Source organism: Galeopterus variegatus, unplaced genomic scaffold (genome assembly GCF_000696425.1).
Source record: "Galeopterus variegatus unplaced genomic scaffold, G_variegatus-3.0.2 Scaffold888, whole genome shotgun sequence".
Classification (NCBI taxonomy): Eukaryota; Metazoa; Chordata; class Mammalia; order Dermoptera; family Cynocephalidae; genus Galeopterus; species Galeopterus variegatus.
The window spans coordinates 172,435-188,195 of NW_007726999.1; the positions used below are offsets into that span (position 1 = coordinate 172,435).

Here is a 15,761-nt window from a genome sequence, read left to right on the forward strand (position 1 = left end):
TATTTAGAAATAAAATTAATAAAAAGCTCAAGAAATGTGTACTGAAAACTACAAAGCACCATTTTAGGAAATTCAAGATGACCTTTGTAAATAGAAAGACATCTCTTGTTCATGGATTGGAAGACTCAATATTGTTAAGATGGCAATACTTCCTAATTGATCTACTAATTCAGTGCAGTTCCTGTCAAAACCCCGCTGCCTTTTTTACAGAAAGTGACAAGCTTATCTTAAAATTCATATGAAAATGCAAGAGATCCAGAGTAGTAAAAAAAAATCTTGAAAGAAACAACGAAGTTGAAAGAGTAACACTTCCTGATGTCAAAATTTACTACAGAGCCACAGTAATCAAGGCATTGTGGTGCAGACATAAGGATAAACATATAGATCAATGAAATAGAGTTGAGAATTCAGATATAAACCCTAGCGGTAAGGTCAGTTGACTTTGACAATGATGCCAAGACAAATCAGTGGAAAAAGAAGTATTTTTAATAAATGGTTCAGAGACAACAAGAATGAAGTCAGACCCCTACCTCATATCATATATAAAAGTTAATTCAAAATGGATCAGAGACCTAAATGTAAGAGCTAAAACTTTTAGAAGAAATCATAGGAGTAAATCCATGTACTTGGATTAGGCAACAGTTTCTTAGCTATGACACCAAAAGCACAAGCAACAACAACAACAAAATAGATATACTGGACTTCATTAAAATTAAAAACTTTTGTGCTTTCAAGGACACCAACAAGGAGATAAAAAGGCAGCCCGCAAAACAGAAGAAAATATTTACAAATTATGCATCTGATAAGGGACTTATATTTAGAATATATAAAGAACTCTTACAACCCCAATAATAAAAAGACATATAACCTGATTTTAAAAATGGGTGAAACATTTGAATAGACATCTTTCCAAAGAAGATCTACAAATGGGCAATAAGCATATAAAAAGATGCTCAACATCATTAGTTATTAGAGAAATGAAAGTCAAAACAAGTGAGATTCTACTTCATCCCCACTAGGGTGGTAATAACCAAAAAGACACAATAGTAAGTGTTGGTGAGGAGGTGGAAAAATTGGAACCCTCATCCACTGCTGGTGAGAATGTAAAATGGTGCAGCCATATTGGAAAACAGTTTGGCAGTTAAACAGAATTACCATATGACCCAGAAGTTCATTCTTTAGTATGTATCTAAGAGAAGTGAAAACATATCCACACAAACCTTGTACACAAATGTTCATAGCAGCATTATTCATAATAGCAAGAAGTGGAAACAATCTAAATGTTCATCAGTTGGTGAAGGGATAAACAAATATTATATATCCATAAAATGAAAGATTATTCAGCCATAAAAAGGAATTAAGTACTGATACGTGCATCATCATGGATAAACCTTGAAAACATGCTAAGTGAACAAAGCCAGTAGAAAAAGCCATATGTTGTATGACTCCGTTTATATGAAATGTCTAAAACAAGTAAATCCATGGACAGAAAATAGATTAGTGATTACCAAGGACTGGGAGAAGGAGGGAGAAAGAGAGAGTGCTAATGAGTGAGTGTTCTTTTTGGTGTGATAAAAATGTTCTAAGATTAGATAGTGCTGATGGTTGCACAATTCCATGAATATACTAAAAACCATTGAATTGTATTAAGGGTGAATTTTCTGGTATGTAAATTATACCTTAATCAACCTGTTTTAAAAAATTAGATTTAGCACTTTAAGTAGCATAACATCAAACATGTCAACTCACAAACTTTTAAAATTGAAATTAGTGAAAATTTAAGTGGTTTGTAAAAAAATAACTTAAGTCATAGTTAGCCAAAGCAAAAATTAATTTTCTGAACTACCATTTAATTTTTATCATGCTGTTCTTATTTCCTGGGTTTTTTTATTGACAATTTTACAAATTTAATGCAGTATTCCTCCTTATTTCTTAAAAATGTGCTTAGAATGTCAAAATGGAAATAAGATTTAAGAAACTAAATAAGAAATGGCATGACAGAATATTGTAATTACTAAACAGCTGTGTTTGATAACAGTTTATTCTTGTAGATTTTGTTAAGTTCCCCACAATTATATAAACTGCAGGGCCTAGGGAAAGGCAGAGAAGTTTAGGAATAGGAAAGAAGCCTGGGTCCAGCTTACTCCCATAATGAGGAGGGCTACCACTTTCTCTTCCTGACTTGCCATGTGAGAGAAGGCTTTTCAGATTGGGAGTTTATCAGAACATAAGATAAATGACCTTTCCCATACTATTGTGCAGTTATTCCCTGAATCACATTACAGTTTGATTGAGTGTCTGGAAATCTAAGTACGTAGAATCGTTGATGGATTTGTTCAAATGCCAAAACCCTGATAAGTTTATTAATAAACATCAGGGTAATTTAATCTTCCTGAGTCTTCATGGAACATTTGAAACCCATAAGGGACCATCTCAATGTAAACACTTACAGGAATTAGAGAATGTTAATTGTCATGCCATGTCAAGTGTCATGCCAGCGTCAAGATAAATATTTACAGATTATAGCCCAAACTGATTTTAGAAGACCTGGGTTAGCACATACAATAAAGTAATTGAAAAAGAGAATTGAAAGGATTTTAATGAAGTGACTTTTTTCTTCAGCTGCTTTCAAAATCGTGAAAACCTGGCTTGGTCCAGAAGCAGTGAGTTTGTTGAAGTTTACAAGCAAAAATGAAGTCCAGGACTATGTCAGTGTCGAATACCTGCCTCCCCACATGGGTGGAACTGTAAGTACAGTACTTGAAACTTCTTTACAAAATAATACTGGATAATGGCACATTAGGAAAAATATCATAACATCCAAAGAGAGATCACATATATCCCTATAATAGTAAGCAGTGGTTACAGACTTTTTTTTTAATTTAAGTTTTAAAGTTGTTACATTTTTATTTTTTTGAATAAGTAGTACAAGGTACTTCAAAAAGTTCTTGGAAAAATAACAATCTTTCTGTGAACTTTCTAAAGTACCTTTGTATATTTTCATGGTTCTAAACTGAAGAGTATTCAATACTCAGGATAGTATTGAGAAACAAGTTTTCAGTAAAATGTCTCCTCCTACTCTTGTCCCCAGCCACCCTGTTCCCCTCCCCAGTTGCATTTCTTATATTAATTTCCAGGGATATTTATTACCTACATAAGCAAATAAGTATATTTAATTCTTCTTCCCTCCCATCTCTTTTAAACAGGTTGTGTATTCATATGCTGTTGCACATGCTGCTCTTTTTTCTTGTCTTAGAGATCATTCCAAATCAATGTGTCAAGCTCTCTTTATTCCATTATCTAGAGATGAACCATAAGTTATTGGATTTCCTTTTGACGTGTCTTCAGTTTGCTTCCAGATTATTTGCTCTTCAGCAGTCTTTAATTTAAAAGATATTATTAAGCATATACTATCAAGATTTTTTTGAACTGATTTTTAGTGTTTACAAATAAGAGATCAGGTATAAGTGGGTACATGTTAAACTTTCAATATTACATAACAATGAAACTTAATTGTGGTAGTGACTTTTTTTTTTTGATAAACCAAAATATATGGATTTGGTATGCTTTGGGTTAGCTTGATAATATTTCAGTCATTTGATTTTTACAATCTACTTTGTATTATGCCCACCTGGCAAAATTGTATTCAACCAGAACGAAGGACTAGCAAGACAAAAAGTTTTGGTATGTCCTTCTGTTTGTTTTCTTTGATTAGAAAAGACTTGAACCAATACTTTTTTATTTGAAGTCTGCTGCTTTCCTGTTCTGAGGCTTTATATTTTACATTTTCACCTAGAAAAACCAAGTACGGTTCTTTTCAGGTACTATGCTTAAGTTCAAAAAAACAATTTTGTTTGATTTGTCAGTTTTAATAATTTGCCCATAAAATTCTATCTTAAAATTAATAGTGTTTAGTAAAAATGATTTCTACTTTTACATGTACAGAAGGTTATTTTATTTCCCCTCTCTATTGTTAGTGGTATATTTCTTCAGGACTGTGCTCAGAATTATAGTAGGACTACTATTTTTTAACATAAATTTTTATGGTGGTTTTTTTTTTTTTTTTCAAAAAAGCAATACATACAATTTTTTTTTTTAAGTAAACAATACCAGAGACTGAAAAGAGTAATAGTACAGTGAAAAGTAGGTCTCCTTCCCCACATCAGGGCCGACTGCCACTCCCTAGAAGCAATCACTCTTATTAACAAGTTTTCTATCCTTCCAGGGTTGTCTATCCATTACACTTCTTTACACATACCATATATATTGTTCAATTGTGCTTTTTCCACAGCCTTTGTTTTGTAGGTTATACCATATTGATTCATGAGGTCTACCTCATTTTTATTTTATCTATCTGTCTATCTATCTATCTATCCATCTATCCATCCATCTGTCTAATCTATCTGTCTGTCTATCTGTCTATCCATCTATCCATCCATCCATCTGTCCATCCGTCCATCCATCCATCCATCCATCCATCCATCCATCCATCCATCTATCCATCCCATCCATCCATCCATCCATCTATCCATCCCATCCATCCATCCATCCATCCATCCATCCATCCATCCATCCATCCAATCTATCTATCATCTATCTATCTATCTATCTATCTATCTATCTATCTATCTATCTATCTTATCTAATCTATCTAAGAGATGACCAGTAAGGAGATCTTATCCCTTGACTTGGTGTTATCAGCACCGCACTCTCCCAAGTGAGCTGCAGGCCGGCCCTACCTCATTTTTTAAACTATTGCGGAATATTTCATTGTGTGGTTGGATATAACATAATCTATTTAATCAGTCCTCTTTGGAAGGATCATTAGTTGTTTTCTAATCTTTTGCCATTACCAATATTGCTGTGGTGCATATCTTTGTAAATAGCTCTTGATATATGGGTGCAGCAAGAATATGTATAGAATAAACTCCTAGAAATAAAGTCATTGGGTCAATGGGTATATTTAGTTTTTAATTTTGATAGCTGTCACCAAATTCCCTCCAAAGAGATTGTGCCCATTTACCAATAATGTGTGAGAATGCTTGAACCGCATCCTTGCCAACACCACGTATTCTCATTTTTGTAATCATTGCCAGTCTCAGGTGAAAAATATTTTATTGTGGTTTTTATTTGCGTTTGTTTTATTATAGGTGATATTGAGCATTTTTATGATTCAAAAGGCAGTCTTCTCTTTTTCTGTGAACTCTATCATTACTCTTATTCTGGTGGTTTGTTAGTCTTTTTCTGATTGATCTATATATATTAACAAAAGCTCTCTTTTGTTTCTGATGTGTGTGGTACATATTTTCCCAGTAGTGACTTTTAAAACAAAAAACAAAAACGTTATGTGTTTTGTTTTAGGATTTTTTTGGTGGTTGGTTTGTTGGTTGGTTGATTGGGTATTGTTTGCTTTTTGCCATTCAGAAATGTTTCATTTTCATGTGTGCTCAATTCTTATCAATATTTTTATGACTTCTAGGTTTTGCGCTATGTGTAGAAAGGCCTAGTTAGGTTTTTTGTTTGTTTTTTATTTTTAATCTTCTGTGTTGTTCTGGAGCTCATATAGCTTTACAAACGCTCACACACACACACACACACACACACACAGAGTTAAAGCTTTTATTCGTCTGAAATTCTGTTTGGCGTAAAGAGTGAGCTAAAGATCGAATTTGATTCTTTTATAGATGGTTAGCCAACTGTTCCACACCACTTACTGCTCTTTTCTGTTCTGGTTTGAAATGCTTCCTTTATTTTAAATTTTACTGTCTAAGTCTGTTTTCTTGACCAGCGTAATAAATTTTAAACCTACTAAGAGAATCATTTCTCTACCCACCTGTTAGCAGGCTGACATAAAATTCTTTTCTTTTAGGACCCTTTCAAGTATACCTACCCACCACTAGTAGACGATGACTTCCAAACACCATTGTGTGAGAATGGGCCTATTACTAGTGAGGATGAAACTTCAAGTAAAGAAGATATAGAAAGTGATGGTAAAGAAACCTTGGAAACAATTTCTAATGAAGAACAAACAGCTCTTCTAAAAAAGGTAATTTTATGAATAAAATGAAATCAAATCAAAAGCTGTAGTCTAGCCCCAATTCTACCACTAGCTGGCTATGTGATTTTGGGTAATTCACTTAATTTGCTGCCCTTCCACATCTTTGTGTGTAAAAAGAAAGAGGAAGGACGGGACTGGCTGACCAGTAGCACCACTTTAGTGTATAAAAGGCTGATTCCATGCTTTTGTATAAAAATTAGCAAAATGTATCCAGAAGGAATTGTTTTGTCTAAAGTATTTTTTTGTCTAATACAAAATAAAAGTGATTAATTTAAAATTTTACCTTGACCTAGTTCCTTTCTCTATCTCATTTTTTAAAGAGCGTTAGTTGTCACTCTTTTTACAAGTAATCAGGGGCTTGATAGAGTGATAAATACAATGTTATAATTTACAATAAATTTAAAGACTCTTAAGGGAAGGACCATGTTATATTTTCTACGTGACCTATTTATATAATAAGCACTCCAATATATGTTAATGGTCATGTTAATATATGCTAAGTATTTCATTTAGATGTGATAAGCCTGTGTCAAAGATTCTAATTTGGATTGAATCAAAATAATGTTTACTTTTGACCTAATGACCTGCCCAACTGTCAGTGTGAAACTAAAATTTCTTTATCTTTTCTTTCTTTTTCTGTTTTTAGAGTAACCCAACCGAACCTACTTCCAAAGTGGAAGAACATGAAAAAGTTGATTCAAAGATGAAAGCTTTCAAGAAACCATTGAGTGTGTTTAAAGGGTCCTTGTTACACATCAGGTAATAGTTGAAGTTTTAATTAGCTATACTTTTATAACATATCTTGATCATCTTGAGGGAGCCACAAAATTAAGAAAACTTTTATGCTGTTTTTGAAACTGTAGAGGTACAAAATCAAGGGTTATCTGAAGGCTTGCCTTGGTTTCCAGACATAGTGGGTGTTTTTAGCTACTTTTTCTTATTTATTCTGTTGAGTGTTTTTAAAGGGCTCTCAACACACATCACATGAAATGATAAAAGTAAATATTCATATATTAACAATAAATCTGAATGACATGTATTTTTCTCACATTACTGATCCTGTTAGACTTGCAGAAATTCGGGGTTATCAGGAATGACACTGAAATTGCATTTGTCAATTTGACCTTCCAGAAGCCAAAGGTGAAATAGAAAAATAAGTTTGTGACTAAAGCCAAATTTCAGCACGTATCTATTTTTGCCTAGGGTCTTTGATTCAAAAGATTCAGGATTGTTTCTTTTATTATTGTGTAAAGAAACTCTTTCTCGCTGATGATGCTTTTGGTTGGTAAATCTATTTGGCCTTATGTTAATATTGCCACACCAACTTTATGATCTAATGTAGCATTTTCTGTCTCTTTACTTGAAACCTTTCTGTGTAACTGTTCTAGGTATGTCTCTTATGAACAATATAGACAGACTTTTTGAAAATATAACCTGAGATTCTGTCTAATGACAAGATTGGTTTGTTTACATATTCGAGGATACTTCAAAAAGTTCATGGAAAAATGGAATTAAAAGATAATACAATATATACATAGTGAAATACTACTCAACCATAGAAAAGAATGAAATCCTGTCATTCACAGCAACATGGGTGAGCCTGGAAGACATTACATTGAGTAAAATTAGGCACAGAAAGATAAATACTACATGTCACTCATGTGAGAGCTAAAAAAAAAAAGTTGAGCTTATAGAAGTACAGAGTAGAATTGTGCTTACTAGAGGCTGGAAAGGGGAGGAGGAGGAAGGGGATAGGGAGAGCTTGGTTAATGGATGCAAAATTACAGCTAGACAGGAAAAATAAATTCTAGTGGTATACAAGAGTGCTAGGCATCTATAATTAACAGTAATTTATCATATGTTCCCCAATGGCTAGAAGAGAGGACCTCAAATGCTCTCATCACAAAGAAATTATTAAGGTTAACAATGATGAATATGCTAATTACCCTGATTGGATCATCACACATTATGTACATATATTGAAATATAACTCTACTCCGTAAATATGTACATCTATATGTCAATTAAAAATGAATTAATTAAAAAGACATTATTGTGAGGATTAAAGGAGATTATCTCTGTAAAAACCTGAAGAATGTTTTTTGACACATAAGTGCTCTATAACTAGCATTTGTTACAATTCTTCCTAAAGCACTAAGTTAATTCTTAGTCCCTCTTCCATATGTGTTATTGTCCTGTTTTCCATTTATTGTAGATACATGAAAATATTAAAATTAAATTTTAAAACAAACGAAAGAATAGAAATCCTTCCTTGAACTTTTTGAAGACTCTGTGTTTTGATTTACTGTTGTATTTGGATTTATCTCCACCATCTGTGTGTGTGTGTGTGAGAGAGAGAGAGAGAGTGAGAAGCATATACATTTTCTATCTTCCATGGTTTTTCTTTGCCATTTCCTCCCTTTGGAGTTTGTTTGTTTCCACTTTTTTTTTTTTTTGTCCTGGTCTGGGAAGTGCACATTCTATGTTTTCCCCGGAGGCCTGTCAAAAGCATAGGTCCTAGCTTATAAGTGTAGAGGTATGACAGGAAGAGCAGGCTAGGGAGAAAGCCAGCCTGGAGCAAGACAGCTTCTCGGCTGCACTTTGGGCACTGTCTCTGCCCCCAGTAAAATCACAGACTGCTCCTACACATGCACAAGGACCCAACCGACATCTGTCTTCCTGGAGCTGCTCAGTTTTTGTGGTTACTGAGAGCAGTTCTGAGACATATAGCCTTGCTGTCTTTTCTGTGACTAGAAAGATTGGGCTCTGAATGGAAGCCAGCAACCATGTTAATTTACCATCTTGTCCAAGCTATGCAAAGCCTTTCTGGAAGAGCTCTTTCTTAAAAATATGCTCTAGGTTAATAAATACCCCTAATGTGCAGACATTCCTGATATAAAATGAATCTATTTAAAGATGTATCTCAAAGTCAAGGGCTATCTGAAAACTCCCCTTAGTTGTTATTCACCTTTTTATGTAAAACAAAAGCACTGTCCTTCCCATTGTTTTTTGAGGTACTTGATACAATTTGGCTAAAGTAGTAATTTTAGGTCATGGGCATTACATTGGCCAATGATAGTAAAATTTGAATTTTGAAGCTCACCGACTTTACTGTTTGATAAGTTCTCCCTGTAGTTCCCATCCCAAATTTATTTCTGTGTTTAGTTTTCTTCTTCCCTACTACTGAGAAAAGTTATTGTATAGTAAAAAAAATTATTCTATTACTTAAGTATGTTCCTAATGATCTTTCTTTTTAAATTATGTTCTTCTCTGTCAGTATATAAAAATATGCCCCATTCAAATCTATTTGTAATTAGGTAAAGTTGAAGCAGCAATACCTTCTTTGCTTTGATTATTATCTATAACCTTCCAAAGAGTTTAAATAATGCACCTTAACATGGTGCTGATTTAAGATTAATTCAGAATTTTCCTGATTCTCTTCTGTTCTTTCCTATTTTGCTTTTAATATTGGGGGAAACCACAGGACTTTTTATATAGCATACATTAAATCAGTAAGATTAAAATACAAAATTGTATTAGGTAATTGTTTTTTATTCTTTTTTGGTAAAATCTCTTTATACAGATGAGCATAAAGTATTAACTAAATACTTTTCTTCAAGCTAATGATTAGATTGTTGTTTATTCTGAGTAATATAAATGCCTTATATTTTTGTTACTACCTAGCCCAGCGGAAGAACTATATTTTGGAGGTACAGAATCTGGAGAGAAGAAAACTTTAATAGTGTTGACAAATGTAACTAAAAATATAGTGGCATTTAAGGTAAATATCCTAGATTATAATAAATTATTTGTGAAAATTTGACATGGAAAGTGATTTTAGATATATTCTAATTGAAAGATTGGTAATTTTGAATTTGTAGTGTTTTTATTTATGGTATTTTTAGGCACATTGTACTGACTTCTAATTCTAATCAGGCAGCATAGTTTATCTAAAATTCTTCCCGAAGTCTGTATCTCAATTTTTCATTGTTGTTGAAACATGATTGTATATATCTGTGGGGTACTACATTGAATATCAATACCTGTGTGCAATCTGTGATGTTCAAATCAGGTGTATCTCAATCTTTAATGTGTAGTAATAGGCTAGTGTAAAAATTAATCCCAGGGTTTAATGTTTATGTAAATAAAAGCCCAAGAAAAATCACTCTTTATTATATGAATAATTTAATTCATAATAATAATGACACATAAAACTATAAAATTGAAAGTGTGTTTTTCCTTCAAGTGTGGTGGTATATTTTGGAGTGTAGTTCATGTTGGATACTAACCTGAAACTGAGCATTAAGTAGTATAACACGATTGAATCGACCACCACCCCATATTGTAGGTATTCCTTTTTTAAATCTTCTGTTTAATTAATTAATTTATTTTTTAAAGATGACCAGTAAGGAGGTCTTAACCCTTGACTTTGTGTTATCAGCACCACACTATCCCAAGTGAGCTAACTGGCCATCCCTGTATAAGGATCCAAACCCGTGGCCTTGGTGTTATCAGCACCACACTCTCCCAAGTGAGCCACGGGCCGGCCCTAAATCTGTTTAATTTAGATGTAACCACTAAGATGTGTTCTGGATATGCTTTGATTATCTACTGTTTTTTTTTTAATTTCTGAAAACTATTGTAACATACAATCTAATGTTTATTCTGTTTGTGAATTTGCATCATAAAATTCAGCCGATTAGCAGACAGTATAAAACAGATTGATTAATTTTTTTATTTAAGAGGAAGGCAAAGTGACAATTGAACTGAGAAGTATCTTTTTTAGATAGATTGAGATGCTTTCTTCCTGTTGGTGGGGAAAATACATTCTATGCATAACTACCAAGGTTGTTTTATAAACTCTTTGTTCATTGATTATCAACTTGATTTAAGAAAAAAGAAAAAGTCATTCCTAAGCAGTTTCCCCCCAAAAAGCATGAAGGTTATCATGTGACTGCTGTGTTTATAAACAGGTGAGAACAACTGCTCCAGAAAAATACAGAGTAAAGCCAAGCAACAGCAGCTGTGATCCAGGTGCATCAGTTGATATCATTGTGTCTCCCCACGGGGGTGAGTTATCACATGGTGGCCATGACAGGTATGGTGGGGGGTTGTGGACCTGGGACTGAGCACTGGGTCAGCAAAGCTGGGCTGGAATCTATAAATTAGCAGAGTAGAGTATCAGTAAGTCACCTCACCTTACTCTAGATATCTATTTTCTCATGTGAAATGAAGTGGTCAAAGGGGTCTCTAAAGCACTTTCCAGCATTAAAATATAATTGTTTTTTAACAATTAAAATTGTTTAAACCTACACCAATTAAAATTGAGTTTCAAAAAAATAAAACTCCTTTTTTAGATCTTTTTCCTTTTTTAAGGTAGTTCCATTTTCTTCTTTTTCTTTAATGTTGTATTCTAGAATAATGCCTTAAGCTACATATTCAACCCCTTAGAAAGGTTTCTGTTTATATGCTAAATCACCCTCTTGGAATGCAGGCTTAACAGTCTCTGCGCAAGACCGTTTTCTGATCATGGCCGCAGAAATGGAGCAGTTATCTGGCACGGGTCCAGCAGAATTGACTCAGTTCTGGAAAGAAGTTCCCAGAAACAAAGTGATGGAGCATAGGTAAGCTTTTTACTCACAGGCTCTCAAATGTGGTGTGAAGAATGAGAAAGAGAAATGTGCCCCATGGGCTCAGCAGTGGCTTTTCCTTCTTGAGTCTGGCAGTCATCGGAGCGTCCAGTGTTGCCAGGTGTCCTGCAAGACTCTGGGGATGCCCAGAAGAATGAGACTAGAGCTGCTCAAGGAGGTCGCTAATAGCAGAAACTCGCTTGCAGGCCAGTGTAAGAGTCTGGATCTGTCCAGATTACAAATGCAGATACTTTGTCCCAGCAGTTCCCCGTGTAGGAATGCTCACCCTTCATACTACAATGTTTGTTGCATTGTTTTTAATAGTGAAAAATTGGAAAGAAAGAACCTAAATGGTCACCAGTAAAGCAATAGTGAGATACAGTTGAGTATATACATACTAAAGAGTACTCTACAGCCATTCAGAAAAGTATGGTAAGTCTGTTCTGACATGGAAAGACATCCAAAATATATTATTAGAAAAAAATCTAGTCACAGAAAAATATGTATGACATAATCCTATTTAAGAGTGGAAAAACTTGTGAGTGTGTAGGTATACACATGTATGTGCATGTGTGTAAGTATGGCCGGTTGTGACAAATGCCTTGAAAAGATATATAGAAAAGAAAGGGAGACTAGAGAAGGCTGTCTTGTAGTTCTGTTTTGCTTTGGTTTTTTAATTGAGATTATGGTTTATTGGGCTGTTTCTAGTTTTGCCCCCAGGGGACATTTGTCCATGCCTGGAAATATTTTTGGTTGTCACGACTGAGAGATGGGGTGCTATGGGCATCTAGTGGAGGGAGCCCAGGCACAATTCTAAACCTCCTGCAGTGCACAGCACAGCCCCCATCCCCCAAAATGATCTGGCCCCAAATGTCAGTAGTGCCGAGGTTGAGAAACCCTAGTTTATAGGATAGTTAAGTGTGGCCACTCTGATGACATTTCTGTAGGACTTGAAGGAAATAAGAGAATAAGCCACATGGATAACTGGACAAAGAACTTTGAAGGAAGAGGGAACAAAAAATGAAAAAGGAGTGTGTGTGGCCTGTGTGAGGAACAGCAAGGAGTTCAGTGTCACTTGATTCCAATAAAGGTGGAAAATTGGGGAAATGAGGACAAAGTGATAGTAGAATGCCAGATCATGGCCATAGTGAGGACTTCTGAGTTTGAGAGGAGAAACTATTAATCAACAATGAGCAGAGCTGTGAGGTGACTCAGCTTATTTTCTAAAAGGATTCTTCTGGGGGCTGTGTAGAAAATGGTGAGTGGACAGGGAACACAGTGACACACAGTTTACTCGGAAGCAGAGCTTGCTATGTGCCAGCACTGTTCTAAATGCTTTACTTTTATTAATTCTTTTTGTCATTAGGACAACTCTCCAATGTAAGGGGGTATGTTTCCCACTTTATAGATGACAAACTGAGAATCTGGTGATGGTCATGGCTGGTCTAAAAAGGGGTTGAGAGAAAACAGATGTGGCTGGAACAGAGATTGAGAGGATCCAAGGTAAGAAAGAAAGTTGGAGAGGCAGGCAGGGGCCAAGAGGAGGAGCTTGGTCACCATCACAAAAGCAGCGGCAGAGCGGTGACCCAACCTGATTTGCCTTTGACAAGATCATCCTGTTTGCATTGTAGTTAATAGGGTGGAAGAGAACAGAGTGGGCCCAGGGAGACAAGTGTTATTTCAGTTGTCCCAGCAAGATGTGAAAAGTTAGACCTAGCCTAGAGGAATATTTAGTGGCCAAATGGAGGAGGACGATCTAACAGGGAGTTAGGAGTAAAACCAGCTGTGGGGCTCTGTCGTGTCATCAGAGCCCAGGGAAGAGAACTTTACATGAAGGAGGATGTGACCAGTGGTACCAAGTGTTGCCACACTGGTCAGGAAGGATGAGGTGTGGGCAGTGCCTATTGGTGGTGACATCACAGAGGCCATTGATGACCTTACAGAGAGCACTTTCAGATGACACGAGCCACATAGGAGAGAGGACCCAGATGCTGAAGAAATGGAGGTACAGGTTGAGTATTCCTTGTCCAAAATACTTGGGACCAGAAGTGTTTTGGATTTTAGATCTTTTAGGATTTTGGAATATTTACATTATATATAGGCATACCTTAGAGATATTGCAGGTTCAGTTCTAGACCACTTTGACAAAGCAAATACTGCAATAAAGCAAGTAATATGAATCTTTTGGTTTCCCAGTGCATCTTAAAGTTATGTTTACACTGTAATCTGTTAGGAGTGCAATAGCATTATGTGTAAAAAACAATGTATATACCTCAATTAAATCACCAGCTGCATTAGGCCCTAACAAGAGAGTCAGCCTGTCCTTTGGAGCTTTGAAGACAGGCATTGACCTCTCCTCTCTAGCTATGAAAGTCCCAGATGGCATCTTCTTTCAGTATAAGGCTGTTTCATCTACAAGGAAAATCTGTTGTTTAGTGTAGCCAACCTTCATCAATGATCTTAGCTAGATCTTCTGGATAACTTGCTGCAGCTTCTACATCAGCACTTGCTGCTTCACCTGGCACTTCTATGTTATGAAGAAGCCTTCTTTCCTTAAAGCTCATGAACCAACCTTGACTAGCTTCAGACTTTCCTCCTGCAGCTTCCCCACCTCTCCCAGCCTTCAAAGAATTGAAGAGTTAGGTCCTTGCTCTAGATTAGGCTTTGGCTTAAGGTAATGTTGTGGCTGGTTTGATCTTCTATCCAGACCACTACACTTTCTGCATATGAGCGATAAGGCGGTTTTACTTTCTTATCATTGGTGTGTTCACTGGAGTAGCACTTTTAATTTCCTTCAAGAACTTTTCCTTTACGTTCACAACCTGGCTAACTGTTTGGCGCAAGAGGCCTAGCTTTTGGCCTTTCTCGGCTTTCGACATGCCTTCTTCACCAAGCTTCATCATGTCCAGCTTTTTATTTCAAGTGAGAGACATGTGACTTAACTTTCACTTGAGCACTTAGATGCCATTGTAGGGTTATTAATTGTTCTAATTTCAAAATGTGTCTCAGGGAATAAGGAGGCCTGAGGAGAGGGAGAGAGACAGGGATTGGCGGCAGTAGAGCAGTCGGAACACACAACATTTCTCAATTCAGTTTGCTGTCTTGTATGGGCGCGGCTTGTGGCGCCCCAAAACAATTACAATAGTAACATCAAAGATCACTGATCACCATAACAGATATAATAATAATGAAAAGTTTTGAAATATTATGAGAATGGCCAAAATGTGACACAGAGACACGAAGTAAGCCCATGCTGTTGGGAAAATGGCACCAGTAGACATGCTCAATGCGGCATAGCCACATACCTTCAGTTTGTAAAAAACACTGTACCTGCAAAGTGCAATAAAGTGAAACAGTGAAACAAGGTATTCCTGAACTTACCAACTGAGCATCCCATATCCAAAAATCCAGAATTCGAAATACTCCAATGAGCATTTTCTGTGAGCATCATATGAGCACTAAAAAAAGTTTTGAATTTTGGAGCAGTTAGGATTTGGGATTTGGGATGCTTAACTTGTAGTAAAATTGTGCTGAGTGTTTGGCTGGTCAGGAAGGGACCTGCAGTAGTATTTGGAAGGGGGAATATGGTTGACAAAGGGGTTGTTTGTTTTGGAGTTTTTAATAGGAGACATTTGAGCATTGTTTAAAATCCCTTTGCTACGACCATTCTAGGACAGGCTGAGCTTACAAGATAGATCATTGACAGTGAAATTTCCTTTTTTTTTTTTTAATTTTATTTTATTTTATCAATATACAATGTGGTTGATTATTGTGGCCCATTACCGAAACCTCCCTCCCTCCTACCTCTTGCCCCTCCCTCCCAACAATCTCCTTTCTGTTTGCTTCTTGTATCAACTTCAAGGAATTGTGATTGTTGTGTTTTCGTCCCCCCTCCCCCCCCCCGGTTGTTTGTGTATTTATTTATTTATTCTATAGCTCCCACAAATAAGTGAGAACATGTGATATTTCTCTTTCTGTGCCTGACTTGTTTCACTTAATATAATTCTCTCCAGGTCCATTCATGTAGTTGCAAATGTCAGTATTTCATTCTTTTTAATAGCAGAGTAGTATTC

General features: G+C 35.7%; 1 protein-coding gene across 1 annotated transcript in view; it reads left to right on the forward strand.

Annotated features, from left to right (window-relative positions):
* Window positions 1–15,761, forward strand: part of MOSPD2 (motile sperm domain containing 2) — a 61,222-nt gene that overhangs the window by 36,816 nt on the left and 8,645 nt on the right. The window contains exons 8-13 of the mRNA XM_008573187.1: window positions 2,623–2,747; window positions 5,870–6,046; window positions 6,705–6,817; window positions 9,743–9,839; window positions 11,032–11,128; window positions 11,553–11,682. Coding sequence (XP_008571409.1) covers window positions 2,623–2,747; window positions 5,870–6,046; window positions 6,705–6,817; window positions 9,743–9,839; window positions 11,032–11,128; window positions 11,553–11,682 — 739 coding nt within the window. The remainder of the gene's footprint in view (window positions 1–2,622; window positions 2,748–5,869; window positions 6,047–6,704; window positions 6,818–9,742; window positions 9,840–11,031; window positions 11,129–11,552; window positions 11,683–15,761) is intronic.